The following is a 16,348-nucleotide window of genomic DNA, read 5'->3' as shown; positions in this document are numbered from 1 at the left end:
GTTGGATGGTTGATTTGTGACCTTTTTCTTTTTTCAGCTAAGTGTCTATCACTCTAAACTTCCCTCTTTCTACTGCTTTCACTGCGTTGTTTTCATGTGTCTCCATGTATGTCTGGAATTTTCTCAGTTTTCTTCTTTGACCCATAGGTTACCAGTGCATTGTTTCATTCTACATATTTGTGGATTTTCCTGTTTTCTTTCTGTTATTGATTCCAGTCTTGCTTCTATTGTGCATATAGATGAGTTTTGGAAGAGGCTTTATGATACCAGTAAAGAAACGTTTCTATGATTTTGAATGGCTTACTCACATATTGTATGTTAATAGTAGTCAATATTCATAATAACCTGATGCTACCACTTCAAAGCCAAAACATTGTGAAATATTTAGATACATGCACCAGAATTTTTTTTCCAATAGACTTAGCCATTTTGCTACACGGATATATTGTATAGTGCTGAAGTTTGGGCTTTTGGTATATCCATCACCTAAATAGTGTGCTTGGTACCCACTAGGTCATTTTTCATTGCTCACCCACACCCTCCCTCCTTTGGAGTCTCCAGTGACGATTATTCCACTCTGCACTACCTGCCTACCCACAGCTTAGCTCCCACTTACACGTGAGAACAGGTGGTATTTTATTTCCTGTTCCTGAGTTACTTCACTTATGCTAATAGCCTCCAGTTCCATCCAATTAGCTGCAAAAGACATCAAGTCATTCTTTTTTTATGGCTGAGTAGTGCCCATGGTATTTACATACCACATTTTCTTTATCTCCTCACTGGGTGATGCACACTTACACTGATTTCCTATCTTTGCTACTGTGAATTGTGCTGCAATAAACAGGTGAGTTCACGTATCTTTTTGTTTGTTTTTGTTTTTGCAGTTTTTGGCCAGGGCTGGGTTTGAACCCACCACCTCTGGCATATGGGGCCAGCACCCTACTCCTTTGAGCCACAGGCACTGCCCTCAAGTATCTTTTGGATTTAATGACTTATTTTCTCCATAGTGGGATTGCAGGATTGAATGGTAGATCTACTTTTAGTTCTTCAAGAACGTTCCATACAGTTTTCTGTGAGCAGAGGTGGTACAAATCTACATGTCCACCAAAAGTGTATCAGCACTCCCTTTTTGCCACACCTTGCCACATTCATTGTTCGATTTTTTACTAATGGCCGTTCTAGCTGGGTAAGGTGGTATCTCACTGTGGTTTTAATATGCATTTCTTTGCTAATTCCTGATGTTAAGTGTTTTTCCATGTTTCTTAGCTATTTTTATACTTTCCTTTGAAAAATGTTTGTTCATGTCATGTGTCTACTTTGTAATGAGGTTTTTTTTTCCTGTTGATCTGTTTGAATTCATTGCAGATTCTAGACATTAATCCTTTCTTAGATGCATAGTTTATAAAGACTTTCTCCCCTCTGATGTTAGCTGTTTACTCAGTTGATTATTTCCCTTTCTTTGCAGAAGATTTTCAATTTAAGTCAATTTGTGTATTTCCATTTTTGTTGCATTTGCATTGAGATCTTAGTCATATTTTGTTTTTGCCTAGACCAAGGTCCAGCATAATTTTTCCTAGGTTTTCTTCTAGAATTTTCATGGTTTGAGATCTTACATTTAAGTCTTTAATCCACATTGAGTTCACTTTTGTATATGGTAAGAAATAGAGCTCCAATTTCATTTTTTTTGCATATGGCTATCAATTTTCCTGCCACAATTTGTGAATAGGGTGTCCATTCCTCCGTGTACGTTTTTGTCTGCCTTGTCAAAGATAAGTTTGTTTTAGGGATATGGCTTTGTTTCAGGGTTCTCTATTCTGTTCCATTGATCTATAGTCTATTTTTATATCAGTACAATAACTAAAAAAACAATGAAAATACGTAGGAGTATACTTAACCAACAATATTAAAGATCTCTACAAGGAGCACTACAAAATATTGATGAAAGAAATTTGTAAATGGCATGATTGGGATAACATTTCATGCATATGGACAGGAAGAATCAGTATTGTGAAAGTGAGCATATTGCCCAAACAATCTATAGATTCAATGCAATTCCTATGAAAATACCAAAGTCCTTTTTCATAGGATTAGCAAAAAAAATTCTAAAGTTCATATGGAATTCCCCCTCCCCACCAAAAGCTCAAATAGCCAAAGTAAACCTAAGCTAAAAGAACAAAACTGGAGGCATCACATTACCTGACTTTAAATTATAACAAACTATAGTAAATTATAATAAACTATTGGCTATAGTAGCCAAAACTGCAAGGAAAACTGGTATAAAAACAGATTTCAGGATTGCTTTTTAAAAAATGAACAAATGATAAAACCAGTGTATGGTGCCCCATGATTGCATTAATGTACACAGCTATGATTTAATAATAAAATAAAATAAATAAATAAATAATGAACAAATATAGGCTTGGCGCCTGTAGCTCAGTGAGTAGGGCGCCAGCCACATACACCAAAAAGCTGGGAAGTTCAAGCACAGTCTGGGCCTGCTAAACAACAATGACAACTGCAACCAAAAAATAACCAGGCATTGTGGTGGGCGCCTGTAGTTCCAGCTACTCAGGAGGCTGAGGCAAGGGAATTGGTTAAGCCCAAGAGTTTGAAGTTGCTGTGAGCTGTGACACCACAGCACTCTACCCAGGGTGACATAGTGAGATTCTGTCTCAAAAAAAAAAAAAAAGAACAAATGTAAATAGCTTAAAAGTCCAGGATATGACACTTACTACCATTTGGTGATTTTTTTGTTTACTCACAATGAAAAATTATAAAATACCACTGGACTTATTTTTTAAAAATACGGTGCTACAAAATCAGTGTAACCTGGCTTATTGTACCCTCAATGAATCCCCAACAATAAATAAATAAATAAATAATAAAATAAAAATACGGTGCTACAAAAAACACAATACTTTCTAGAGAAGAATATAAGCAAGTCTTGTGCTAGGTGTATAACACCACTAGTGTTTATTGTACACTCTAAAAGTGACTAGTGCAACCAAGGAACTGATTTTTAATTTAATTTAATTTAAATTTAAACAGCCACATGAAACTAATGGCTATTAATATAGTAAAGGGAAACTCTAGAACAAGAGAAATAATAGACCCTCTCTAACCTGGGCTAACTGATCACGTTTAAATGAGAGCATTAATTCATTGAGGTGAAAGGTATGGTGTAGTGATTCAGCAAACTTTAGTACATTTAAGAGTAACAGTAAGAAAACTAGAAACTGTATCATATCAGAGCTGGAATGAAAGAATTTGGGGTGACCTTGGTCAACGAGGTCATTTAAGCAATTTAATGGTGCAGTGGTTGGAAAAATAATGAAATTTATTTTGGAAGTTTCTTACAGGAAGAATTAAAACCAAGGAGTAGTTCAATACAAGGAAGGAATTTCTACAGCTCCCTTAATTGGAGAAGTCTAGTCCTAAACTGTATGACCTGGTCTTTGTACTGACGTTTCAGTATTGCAATCTCGTTTCCTCTCACTAAGAAACACAGTCCACACAGGGGACTCATCTTGATAAGAAATATTCTCACTCTTGAGACCTAGAAAATACAAGTGTACTTTTATCATGAAAGCAAGATGGATAGACAAATTTTATGAAGTCATTTGAGGCCTCGTGGAGGGGATCACACATCCTATTTTTGGGGTCAGCGGGAAGCGGGGTTTTAGGATCTGTACATTGACACAATATTAAGTTTGTTTCTCTCAATGGCCTTGAGGGTTTGGGATTGCGACCCATGATCCTTACTGGAATCCAGAGAATAACTGGTTACTAAATTCCAAACAATTTTCCTAGGTAAAAAAGACTGCTATTATGATCCCGCTTGGCTTTCTCCAATAAATCACATTTCTTTAAACTTAAATCACCTAATCTATATGTTTTGGGGCTGTATATCTCTTCAAATTAAACTATGGGCAATGCTCATTTGGTATGCAGTTACTGTGGTTAATGCTGGAGACACAGCTTTTAATTTGGTTAAAAGTTAAAAGACACAAATACATCACGTTTAATTTATATGAGCTACCTAAAAAAGTCAAATTTATAGACAGAAAGTATGATGGTGGTTGCCAGGGGATGGAGGTAGAGGGAAAGGAGACAACAGAGAGTTATTACTTAACAGTACAGAGTTTCTGTTTGGGAGGTTGAAAAAGATCTGGAAATGGGTTGTGATGATGATTGCACAATATTGTGCATGTACTAAATGCTATGGAATTGCATATTTAAAAATTATTCAAATGCTATGATGCATAAATTTTATACAAATTTTACGATACATATCTTTGGCTATAATAATGTTTTTCATTTGGTTTTTTCCAATCTTGGATTGCCTTAAACTGTCCTTGAAGTACATTTGAGAGAGTGTGATTTTTCTTTATTTCTTCCTCTAGCAAATATAGTTTAAGAACATGCCAACCTGATTTTCAATCACATAATAGGGTGGATGGACATTATTAGTGTAATATGCAATTGTCATGTCCCAGGCATCGATAATACCCACGTTGAGATCCGTGAAAATATCTCTCATAATAAGATTCTGAATATAGCCATGAAAGTCACTAAACATCTCTACATTTTCAGGTATCTCCCTGACATTTTCTGTTTTAAGTATCACCTTGGTCTCTGGACTTCGCAAGAATAGCCGGTCAATGGCCTTTTGAATATTGATGGCCCTACGGATGAAAATGTTGATGGGAAAGGGTCTGAAGTGCTGGCCGAGAGTAATGACAATGGCTGTATTATTGTCTCCTGCTACCCGGTCAATTTCCCATGAGATATAGTTTTCATCTTTCACCGAGAACAGCTTTTTGGTAACAAATGGAAGACCATGTTTTTTTCCACTGAATCAAAATATTTCTTTCAGTATCCAGAAGAACACGTGTTTTAAAGTTCCCAGTTCCATGATGATCAAAAAATTTTAAGGCTGATGGAAAACAAATCAATAAATCTTTTAGCAAAAAAGAAGATGATACAATTTTCAAATGCATACAACATATGTAAAATTCTAACGAAGGTCACTCCTAACCAGATTATGGTCACCCAAATATTGTGGTAGAGAATTTTACCAGATACATTGAAATCTTAACAAAACATTGAACTTTTTATCAGAATACATGAAAAAAAAGAAAAATGTTGATGTCTGTGAATGAAAAAAATAAAATTTAACTTTTTATTAAAAGCCAAAAGTTTGGCAAATTAAAAAATGATAATAAAACAAACACTAGAAAAAGGAAGTGAAAATACTTATTATTATTATTTATTTATTTTATTATTATTTTTTTTTTTTGCAGTTTTTGGCTGGGGCTGGGCTTGAACCCACCACCTCAGGCATATGGGGCTGGCACCCTTTGAGCATCAGGCGCCACCCAAGAATACTTATTATTTTTTAAGACCTTCAAAAGGAAAATATAATTTCAAAATAAAAAGAATTACATACTTTCCACAACTTTCTTAAAGTAGTAAATCCACTGACGTAGTGTCGAATCTCCCATGAGGTAAATAAGTTTCCCTTCCAAGCAGTCATTTATATATTTTGTTGCATCAAACTTGTTCTGTTTGCAAAATGCTGAAATCCACCTTCTGTTCAAAGTATAACCACTGGGAAAAGGTGTCTTCATTCCAATCTGACATTTCTGCTTAATGTTCTCAGACCCTGGTAATAAAAATTCCCACAGCAAGTCATTTTTGTTCCCAAAAATTATTTCAGAAAATCTTTCCTCATTTTTGCCCTCCTTATCCCCTTCCCCACCCCCACCCTTTTCCTTGTCTCTATTTCTGCCCTCCTGTCTTCTACAGATATTTATTAACAAGATCATGTTAAAGGAGTGAATTGAAAGTTCTCACTGAAGCTTTCCTTGTAGGGAGGGGATCGTCTTCTCTTCTGCAATCACAATGTCTCCGTGGGCCCCACCTCGCTAGCCAAAGCCAGGAGAGAATGTTGGGCTTTGAAATAGCAGGGTTTGCAAAATGTGGAAACGCCCACCTAAATGCCGACCAGCCCAGGAATGGATTAACAAACTCTGGTATATGTACACCATGCGGTACAATTCAGCCACTAAAAAAGATGGAGACTTTACATCCTTTGTATTAACCTGAATGGAGGTAGAACACATTTTCCTTAGTAAAGCATCACAAGAATGAAGAAGCAAGAATCCAATGTTCTCTATTTTAATATGAAGGCAGCAGATGAGCTAATACAATGGGGGGTGGGGGGTTAGGGGAATGAGCAAGTGGGGAGAGGAGAGGAGAGTGGGAGATGGGGAGGTCACGGTGTACGGCCCACCTCTTGAGGCGGGACACAATTATAAGATGGACTTTATCTAACAAATGCAATTAGTGTAACCTAATTCTTTGTACCCTCAATAAATCCCAAACAATAAAAAAAGAAAAAAAAGAAATAGCAGGGCTTGGTGACCCAGCTGAATATTGCACAAATGACACCAGCCTTGCCCAACTGTAAATCTCCCCTTCTTTAAAATACTTAAGAAGCTTGAACATGTTTAAGAAACAAGCATCACACATTTATTTTGTGTGTAACAAATCTCTTGCTCTTGTTCATAAAAAAAATTCTTTTTAAATAATTGTTGTATCTTGAGCTGAATGTAGACTCACTAGTGCAAAAAAAAAAAAAAAACCTAAGAAAAGTAGGCTCATGACCCCTTGCTCTGGACGCTCCACTGTATGTATTGATTCATAACTAACTTTGCCCTAGCAAAGATTGTGAGGCCACTTTCATATTTGCCACTTGAAAAGCACATCTATTTTATAATTCACCTGCCCTGTTGGGTTTTGTGGTATAAGTTAGGATTTAACATTTATCCATATTGTTTTATATCAGATTTGTAAGTGGTTCCAAACATAATAGTCTTCCACTATCTTCTAAGAAACTACCTGAATTTACTTAGCAATTACCGTCCAGACAAAAGGGCCACAAAAGAGGTGTTAGGAGGACTCAAGTTACCTCAAAAGTATACAAACTGGTCCGGTGCAGTGGCTCATGCCTGCAATCCTACCACTCTGGAAGGCCGATACGGATGGATTGCTTGAGCTCACAAGTTTGAGACCAGCCTGAGCAAAAGCTAGACCCCTGACTCTTTTAAAAATGATAAAAATGGAGGTAAGAGAATTGCTTGAGCTCAAGAGTTGGAGGTTGCTGTGAGCTATGATGATACAGCACTCTACCAGGGGCAACAGCTTGAGACTCTGTCTCAAAAAAAAAAAGAAAGAAAGTCTAAAAACTTTCTTCTGTGTAAAAGTGGGCATGGATAGTGGTTGCTCCACCAGAGGAAAAAACCTGTCTTTTTCACAGATTGTGAGATTTAGGTCTGAGTTCATGATTTATTTGTATCATGTTTAGCAAAGTTCTCTACGTACTAGTAGGTCCCCAGCAAACATTTGGTGAATTCATGAAAAGGGGGCAATGGGCAAATGTATGCCTCAGTAATCGTTTTAATGGAAGTCATTTGCTTAAATTAAATTAAAGTCATTCACTTTAATTCTACTATAGCAAAAATGTCACTTTTATGAATGAAATGGCTTTGTGTTGACCGCCAAAGTTCACATGATTAAACTGAAGGAAAAAAATCCACAGAAACTGCTAGTTTATGGAATGTTACGTGAGATAAAGAAATCTCCTAACTTTGTATAGCTTACCAGAGATATTCTCACACAGCTCTAGTACCCAAACATTGGTTCGGGGGGAATAAAGCTCAAGTTTAGATACAAATAGCCTGTACCTTTTGAGAAGGAGCAGCTGAAATCAATGGTTTCTCTAACATGCTTTATCTGACTCAGGATGAAAAGTGGTTTAACCTGATCTGAAAATAATTCCAAGAATAAAATCCAGTCTTTAAAATTCAAGGTGGTTGATATCATTTGTCACCCCAAATGAGAGTTTAAAATGGTTAATGTAGAATAAATATCTCTTATAGTAAAAATGTTCTCTAAGTGGATAAATTGTGATCGCGGCAGGCAACAGCACTCTGGACTTACTGTTACACGGTAAGACCTTGATGGAGGTAAAGTTCTTCAAAATTTCAACCCCTATGTTGGACCTTCAAGAAATGGGAAAATAGATTAACTTAATAACTGACTATATTGTAAAGTGGGAATCACTGGTTTACGTAGATTGAACCACTCTTAACTCTCTGCAAATACTTTTTTCATTAATTTTATACATGTATAATTTAAGATGTTCTGGGGATGTAAAAAAGTTGGGATTCTGGAAAATTCTGGCAGGAAATCTAGAGATCCAAAGAAAGCCATTCACCCTTCATGTCAAATCAATCAAATATATCTATTCTTTAATTTTACTTAGGAAATTGTCCTCTGTCACAAATCAATCTCTTCACACTCACCCCTGCAGTAGTTCAAGCCATTATCGATCTTCTCTCAGGCCAGAACTTCTCAAACTTGAGTATGCATCAGAATTACCTGGAGTACTTCTACCAACTCAGATTACTAAGCTTCACTCCCAGAATTTCTGATTCAATAGTTCTGGAACAAGGCTCAATTCAAGAACTTGGATTTCTAACAAGCTTTTGGACAAAGCTAAAGCTAATGTCTAACATTATGAGAATACTGCCCTAGATTATTATATTATTTTTCTGCCCCCTTGTTTTAGCCCACCTCACTGCGACCAACCTCCACACTGCCTGTTTATTTCCAAATGCAGAATCTTTCCATGACTTTCCCTCATCCAACTGCAGGATGAGAACCAAGCTCCCTAACCAGCATACAAAGCTCCTATGAGTGTCTCCCTTTCCAGCTTTATCTTCTTCAATGCCCACCTTCACAAGTCCCCAGGTATCTATTTTCCATAGTCTATTATTTCCTGCAGAGTAGGAATCAGTTCAACTGTATTCACTATACTATTCCACAGGCCTAGCACAGTAAGCCTCACCTTAATGTAGCAATCCTAAAATGGATACAATTAAGCTGATGGTCTGGTCCAATTAAATTCAATCTAGCAGAAGGAAATAAAGTTGGGGAAAGGTAGGACCCCCAGAAACCCCCAGGATGGACAAATGAAGTGTTTTCCAAAACTGGGAAATATCACCTGAATCCCAGGAAAGTTTTTAAGTGAGAATAAGGTCACTTAGGATTCAGATTCTGACTCTGCAACTCACTGGTATATGACTTTGGTCAACCTACTTAATATGTCTGTGCTTAAATGGCCTCATCTGTAAAATTAGCAGAGTGTTTTACTGAGGATTAATGGCATAATATAAGGAAGACCTTATATATGTAAGGCCTAACACATGGTAGGTGCTCAAAAAATCATTGCAATTCTTATTACTGAGGATCTCATCAGACCTATCTGTGACACAAGATTAAAATTTGTCTCAGGGAGAAATTTGAACCTGGTTGAACATCTATTCTCCCACACCTATCACAGGGAAAGTGGAGGATAATAAAAATGACCAAGACCTGGCTACATTGCACATTTTGTTACTGAAAGGCAAAGTTTGATGGGACAATAAAGTATTTAAAACGTGCTTATGGTGTGAAAGCATTTGTTTTAATGTTTCTTGTTTTTGTAATTGTGTATGTTTGCATTACTCTTTGAGGAGGGGGGCCTGTATGGTCAGGCCACGATAGGACTGTGAACAACTGCATTGCATATATGAAGTCTTCTCATGTGGTGACAACCTTGTTTATTTTTCCATCATGTCTATCCATAAAACAAATTTAAAAGAAAAGTACTTTTTTTCTTTTCTTTGAGACAGAGTCTCGCTATGTTGCCCTCAGTAGAGTACAGTGGCATCACAGCTCACAGCAATCTCAAACTCTTAGGGTTAGTGATTGTCTTGCCTCAGCCTCCCAAGTAGCTGGGACTACAGGCACCTACTATAACATCCGGTTATTTTTTGGTTGCCATTGTTGCTTGGCAGGCCCCGGCCAGGCTCGAACCTGCCAGCTCCAGTATAAGTGGCTGGCGCCCTGGCTGCTGAGCTACAGGCGCTGAGCTGAAAAGCACATTTTTTTTTTTTAACTTTGAAGATATGAGTAGCTGGGAAGGTAGTATCTCTGATTCTGAAAGCAGCTGCAGGAGAGAAAACCCTAGTGGAAACATATATATTTATAGCTGGCACTCAGCATACCTCGGGGATTGGTCCCAGGCTCCCCACTTCATGTACTAAAGTTGGCTCATATTCAAGTCCTTCAGGGGGCCATATGGAACCCAAGTTTATAAAAAGGCAATCCTCCACATATGCATGGTGTAAATACTGTATTTGGTTGAAAATACCCAATATAAGCAGACACACACAGTTCAAACCTGTATTGTTGAACAGTCCACTCTACTAAGTCCACTACTACACAGATAAAAGAGAGACAGGCTTAGTCCCTGGACTCATGGGGAGAAAAGATGTCTTAGAACAAGGCTTGGGCCAAGGAGGGGACCCTAGAGCTTAGCAGTAGAATATCCATGAGAAATTCTTGAATATGTAATACTGTGAAGTCGACGACTCCACGTACATGCACTAAATCACCTGGGATGAGACTGAAATCTCTGCTTCCACACACTGAGGGAAAAAGCTTGAGAACTTGAGAAGAGACCAGCAGGAGATCTGGGAAGGAAATGTGTCTATTGGGAAATAAACCAGGTTAATTTTGCAGTTATTGTCATGAGCACAACCTACTTGAAAAGCATGATTAGGACCCAAAGTATGTGCAGGTCTCCCGGACCAGAGACTTTGACTTTCCCAAGACAGGCAAGAGACTGTGCAAGCCTGGTTGGTCCAACTCAGGCCGCTATGAAGGACCCCTCAAGAGACAGCCAGATGCAGCCAGCAAGGCTTTTGCCTCAGGTCCTAATTTCTCTCTCAAGAATAGTATTCCCCCCAAATTCTCCTGGTTTACTCCTTCATTTCGGTTGCTGCTCAAGACAGGCCTTACCCAACTATCCTTTTGAAATAATATCAACCATCACAAAAGCATCCCTTACTGTGATGATTTTCTATTAGAAATCTATGCATTTATCTATTCGCTTTTTGTCTTTCTCTCCCACTGGAATGTTAATTCCTGGTGCCTAGAGCTGAATTTGGAATACAGAAGGTGCTATTTATAAACTGAATGAATGAATGGTAAAACAGCTAATGTTTCAGGGAGCTTACAATTTAGCAGAAGACTAAAATTAATTAGCAAAAAATAAAAAATAATAAAATAAATTAGCAGGGGAAGGAGAATGAGGGAGAAGGGAAGGAGCAAAAAAATATTGAAAAATTAATGGTGTAATAAGTGTAATGTTGAGGAAGAACAAAATTCAATAGGAAAATACAAGACTAGAAACATCATCCAGTGATTTAGAAGGTTTCCTGCAGGAAATGACAATACCCATCATCCTAGAGAAGAAGAGGCCTGTACAGTACAGAGTTCCACCTGTGCAGCCCTGTTATTGAACATGTCCGGGGAAATGCAAACTTGGGCACAGAGTCATGAACAGGAGGCCCCATAAAGACACCACATGCTTGACCTTGAGTAGAAAAGGTATCTGAGAAGGTCTTTCTCAGTTTTAAGGTGGGCAGTGTAGGCCTACCTGGGGGCACTCTCAGTGTGTTGAGAACTACACATACCTGTGGAAAAGACTTTTTTCCTGCTCAGTGAGATAAGAAATGTCCCGATTCCTGGTGAACATGTGAGTCAGGGCCTCACAGGGCATGTGTTGCGGCTTCACACAGTAGAAGGCCTCTTGGTCTCTATCGTCCAGGTATTCACAGAGCTCTGCCCTTGACTTTGGGGTCAGGCCACATTCAGTGAAGACGTGAGAGGTGATGTTAACAAATTTTCCTTTGAAAATAACCTTATCGTAGCCTTGGTTCCTGGCCCTCCAGAGAGCCGATGCCCCTTCACTGGGGTGGATGAGCAGGACAGACAGGGAGACCTGGCCCTCCCAGAACAGAGTGAAGGTGACAAGGTAGGTGCCGTTGTTGAAGTCAGTCACCTTTCCTGCAGCGCCTGCCTCCAGGGCTGGGGAGGACATCCTGGCCCTCAGGAAATCCCCACCATATTGCTTCCTGTGCCCCAAGTGGTCCCTCGCCTCCAGCAGGACATCCAGCTGGTCCCCCACGCAGTATGTGAGTTGAGGGTTGAGGATGGTGGCTGTGCTGTGTGCGGCACTGGTAGTGGTGTGCAAATGGGCAAAAGGCCTGAGCGGGATCTGCTGGTCTAGTTTCTCCATGATTTCCTGTACTCTCAGCTCAGTCTCTATTGACAAAACAGGTGGTTTATGTGGTGCTTCAGAATGTGAGATGCTTTTGAAGATGTTCCATTGGTTCAAGGCAATATGGCTTTCCAAGCTGAACAAGAACTGAAGCATTGAGGATGAAAAGAATATATTATTAGCAAATAGGGCTTGCTTTTTAATATCAGTTATTACGGTTCTTTTTATATCTCTCAGTGTGGTAAATTACACATAAAAAAATCAAAACTAACTAGTTCTCAGTTATGGAATCACGGAAGTTGATTTCCATTCAGGGTGACTTCTGCTGCTGCCAGCAGAAGGTTACTTTTAGGAGTCATTGGCTTAACAATTAACTAGACATAATATACACAGAGGGTGCCAAAAGAATTGTAATACTTAATATACACCAATAACACCAAGATGAACCAAGTTATGTTTGAGCACCTCCTGTAACAGCAGAAGACAAATGTGACTTGAGTATTATAATTTTAACACAGTTTTTTCCTTTCTTAAAATCTGTATACATTATTTGCTACCCTCTTTATTATTTGATGTTCAAATTTTATAGTTTTTCCCTTTGCTGTTCTCTCACTTACCTTTTCTTTATAAAATCCTGTATATAAACAGATTATGTGGACCATGTAGGAAAAAAATCAAATTTTTAAAACTATGAATTTTTACTTTCTTTAAGGTATAGTCGTCTGTTATGTACACTCTTTTTCTTTCCATATATATATATATCTTACCTAGTTGTCATCATACTAAATGTGTAATTTTAATATTTTTTTCAGCTAATATCATGTACTGTTAATATAAACATTTTCCTGTGGAGGGCAGCACCTGTGGCTCAATGGGCAGGGCGCGGGCCCCATGCACTGAGAGTGGCTGGTTTGAACCTGGCCCTGGCCAAACTGCAACAAAAAATAGCCAGGCATTGTGGTGTTTGCCAATAGTCCCAGCTACTTGGGAGGCTGAGGCATGAGAATTGCCTAGGCCCAGGAGTTGGAGGTTGCTGTGAGCTGTGACACCATGGCACTCTACCAAGGGCGATAAGGTAAGACTCTGTCTCTAAAAAAAAAAAAAAATTCCTGTGGATACATAATTTTTATGGTCTTTTTTTTTTTTTTTGCAGTTTTTGGCCAGGGCTGGGTTTGAACCCACCACCTCTGGCATATGGGGCTGGCACCCTACTCCTTTGAGCCACAGGTGCTGCCCTAAGACCAGAGAGCCATCAATGTATATGTCTTTTTTCTTTCTTTCTTTTTTGTGTTGCTGTTGCAGTTTGGCCAGGGCCAGGTTTGAACCCACCACCCTCAGTATATGGTGCTGGCTCCTTACTCACTGAGCCACAAGTGCCTCCCTCAAGGTCATTGTTTTTAATGGTTGCATAATATTCCACCAAAAAAGATGGATGTAACAAGGGTTTTGCAGCCAATGAGACTGGACAATTGGGTTCTATCCATAACATTTTGCATAACATTTGAATATTTTTCAACATTTCATATATAGGATGACTTCTTTTATGATAGATCCATAGGGATGGAATTACCAGATCAGATATTATTAAACTAAGTATCAATCAGTTAAAGAACATAGATATTCGTCTTGATTGTCAAATACCTCCACAGAGTAAGAGTTTTACATTGCCGTCAGCAATGAGACTACCCTTTTCATGTCCTACCAATGTCCCACTGGTCATTGCAGCAAACAAAGTGCTATGCTTACTGCTCCTTAACTAGAGTATGGAAAGTTTTAGTCAATTGGAATGTTGGTTTAAGGGACAACAAATGCTATTGTCTTCACCCTGGGGTGTCCAAACAACCAGGGCCTGCATGCTGATATTGTGAGGACTTTTTTTTGCTTATCTGTGATATCAGATATTACAAAAAGTATACAGGGACCTTTCTCTTTGCTAATCAGCTTTTGTTAGTGTCTATGTCTTTAAGGTGTGGCCTAAGATAACTCTTACTCTTCCAATGTACACCAGAGCAGGGGGAAATGGTTGGACGCTGCTGAGAGACAGCTATGTAACTGGAGAGACCATTACCAGTTGAAAATCTATTCAGGTCTGGGAAGCCCCCATGTCCACGCAGGTATGTGCAGTCAGTGGACCTAGATGACAGTGTATTCAAGGGGGGAGCCAGGGTTGAAAACCTGCCCCTATTTGTCCATTGGTTTGTTTGGCTATTGCTTTGTTTGGGTTTTTAATCATCAGCTAATGTTTCATATTTGTGCAGAAACGCTTGAATTCCAAGTATACTACTTCCTCTGCCATTAGTATTGTCAAATATTTTTCTGGAATAGGATATTTAGTTTTCCCAAAAATTACATAAACTCATGTATATCATATTCCAACAATTAGATTTTTGCCTGAATCAAAGATTTAAACAAAACTTACCTTCTGAAAGGACTTTGGATACCATCATGCTCACCTAGAGAAAGGAATTATTCTCAGATATCTCACATGACTGAATCTCTCTTAAAAAATTCAGCCATTTCAATGGAAAGTATCAGCAACAGGTTAGACCATGCAGAAGAAAGAATTTCAGAGGTAGAAGACAAAGTTCTTGAGATAACTCAGATAGTAAAAGAGGCAGAAAAGAAGAGAGAGAAAGCAGAACGTTCACTGTCAGAATTATGGGACTTTATGAAGCGTTCCAACATACGGTTATAGGAATCCCAGAAGGGGAAGAAGAATGCCCCAGAGGAATGGAAGCCATACTAGAGAATACTATAAAAGAAAATTTCCCAAATATCACCAAAGATTCTGACACACTGCTTTCAGAGGGATATCGGACCTCAGGTCGCCTCAGCTCTAACTGAGCTTCTCCAAGACACATTGTGATGAACCTGTCAAAGTCAGGTCAAAAGAAAAGATTCTGCAAGCTGCCAGGAGTAAGCGCCAGTTGACCTACAGGGGCAAATCCATCAGAGTGACCGCAGACTTCTCTAACGAAACTTTCCAAGCAAGAAGACAATGGTCATCTACCTTTAATCTATTTAAACAGAACAATTTCCAGCCCAGAATTCTGTACCCTGTTAAGCTAAGCTTCAAAATTGACGGAGAAATCAAATCATTTACGGATATACAAACATTGAGGAAATTCGCCACAACAAGACCAGCTCAACAGGAAATACTTCAACCTGTTCTGCACACTGACCACCACAATGGATCAGCAGCAAAGTAAGAACTCAGAAATTAAAGGACAGAATCTAACCTCCACACTGATGCAAAAGATAAAACTAAGCAATGGACTCTCACAAAATAAGATGAATAGAACACTACCACACTTATCAATTATCTCAATAAATGTTAATGGCTTGAATTCCCCACTAAAGAGACATAGATTGGCTGACTGGATTAAAAAACATAAGCCATCCATTTTCTGTCTGCAAGAAACACACCTGGCTTCAAAAGACAAATTAAAGCTCTGAGTCAAGGGTTGGAAGACAATTTTTCAGGCAAATTGCATTCAGAAGAAAAGAGGAGTTGCAATCTTATTTTCAGATTCATGTGGATTTAAAGCAACTAAAGTCAAAAAAGACAAAGATGGTCACTTTATATTGGTCAAGGGAAAAATACAACAAGAAGACATTTCAATTCTAAATATTTATGCACCCAATTTAAAAGCTCCCAGAGTCTTGAAACAGACCTTACTCAGTCTGAGCAATATGATATCTCATAATACCATCATAACAGGGGACTTTAACACTCCTCTTACAGAGCTAGACAGATCCTAAAAACAGAAATTAAACAAAGATATAAGACATTTAAATGAGACCCTGGAACAACTGTGCTTGAAAGACACATATAGAACACTCCACCCCAAAGATAAAGAATATACATTCTTCTCATTACCCCATGGAACATTCTCCAAAATTGATCATATCCTGGGACACAAAACAAACATCAATAGAATCAAAAGAATTGAAATTTTACCTTGAATCTTCTCAGACCATAAGGCACTAAAGGTGGAACTCAACTCTAACAAAAACGCTCGACCCCACCCAAAGGCATGGAAATTAAATAATCTTCTGTTGAATAACAGATGGGTGCAGGAAGAAATAAAACAGGAAATCATTAACTTCCTTGAGCATAACAACAATGAAGACAAAAGCTAAGAAAACCTATGGGATACTGCAAAAGCAGTT

General features: G+C 38.4%; 1 protein-coding gene across 1 annotated transcript in view; it reads right to left on the bottom strand.

Annotated features, from left to right (window-relative positions):
- Positions 1-4,399: 4,399 nt before the first annotated feature.
- LOC128588851 (NXPE family member 2) overlaps positions 4,400-16,348 on the bottom strand; it is a 28,126-nt gene continuing 16,177 nt past the window's right edge. The window contains 5 exon segments of the mRNA XM_053595616.1: positions 4,400-4,849; positions 4,851-4,936; positions 5,450-5,665; positions 8,005-8,066; positions 11,589-12,322. Of these exon segments, the coding sequence (XP_053451591.1) occupies positions 4,400-4,849; positions 4,851-4,936; positions 5,450-5,665; positions 8,005-8,066; positions 11,589-12,322 (1,548 nt within the window).

This window comes from Nycticebus coucang, chromosome 6, assembly GCF_027406575.1.
Source record: "Nycticebus coucang isolate mNycCou1 chromosome 6, mNycCou1.pri, whole genome shotgun sequence".
Taxonomy (NCBI): domain Eukaryota; kingdom Metazoa; phylum Chordata; class Mammalia; order Primates; family Lorisidae; genus Nycticebus; species Nycticebus coucang.
The sequence above is the reverse complement of the archived record's forward strand: the minus strand, read 5'-3'. Positions and strand labels throughout refer to the sequence as shown.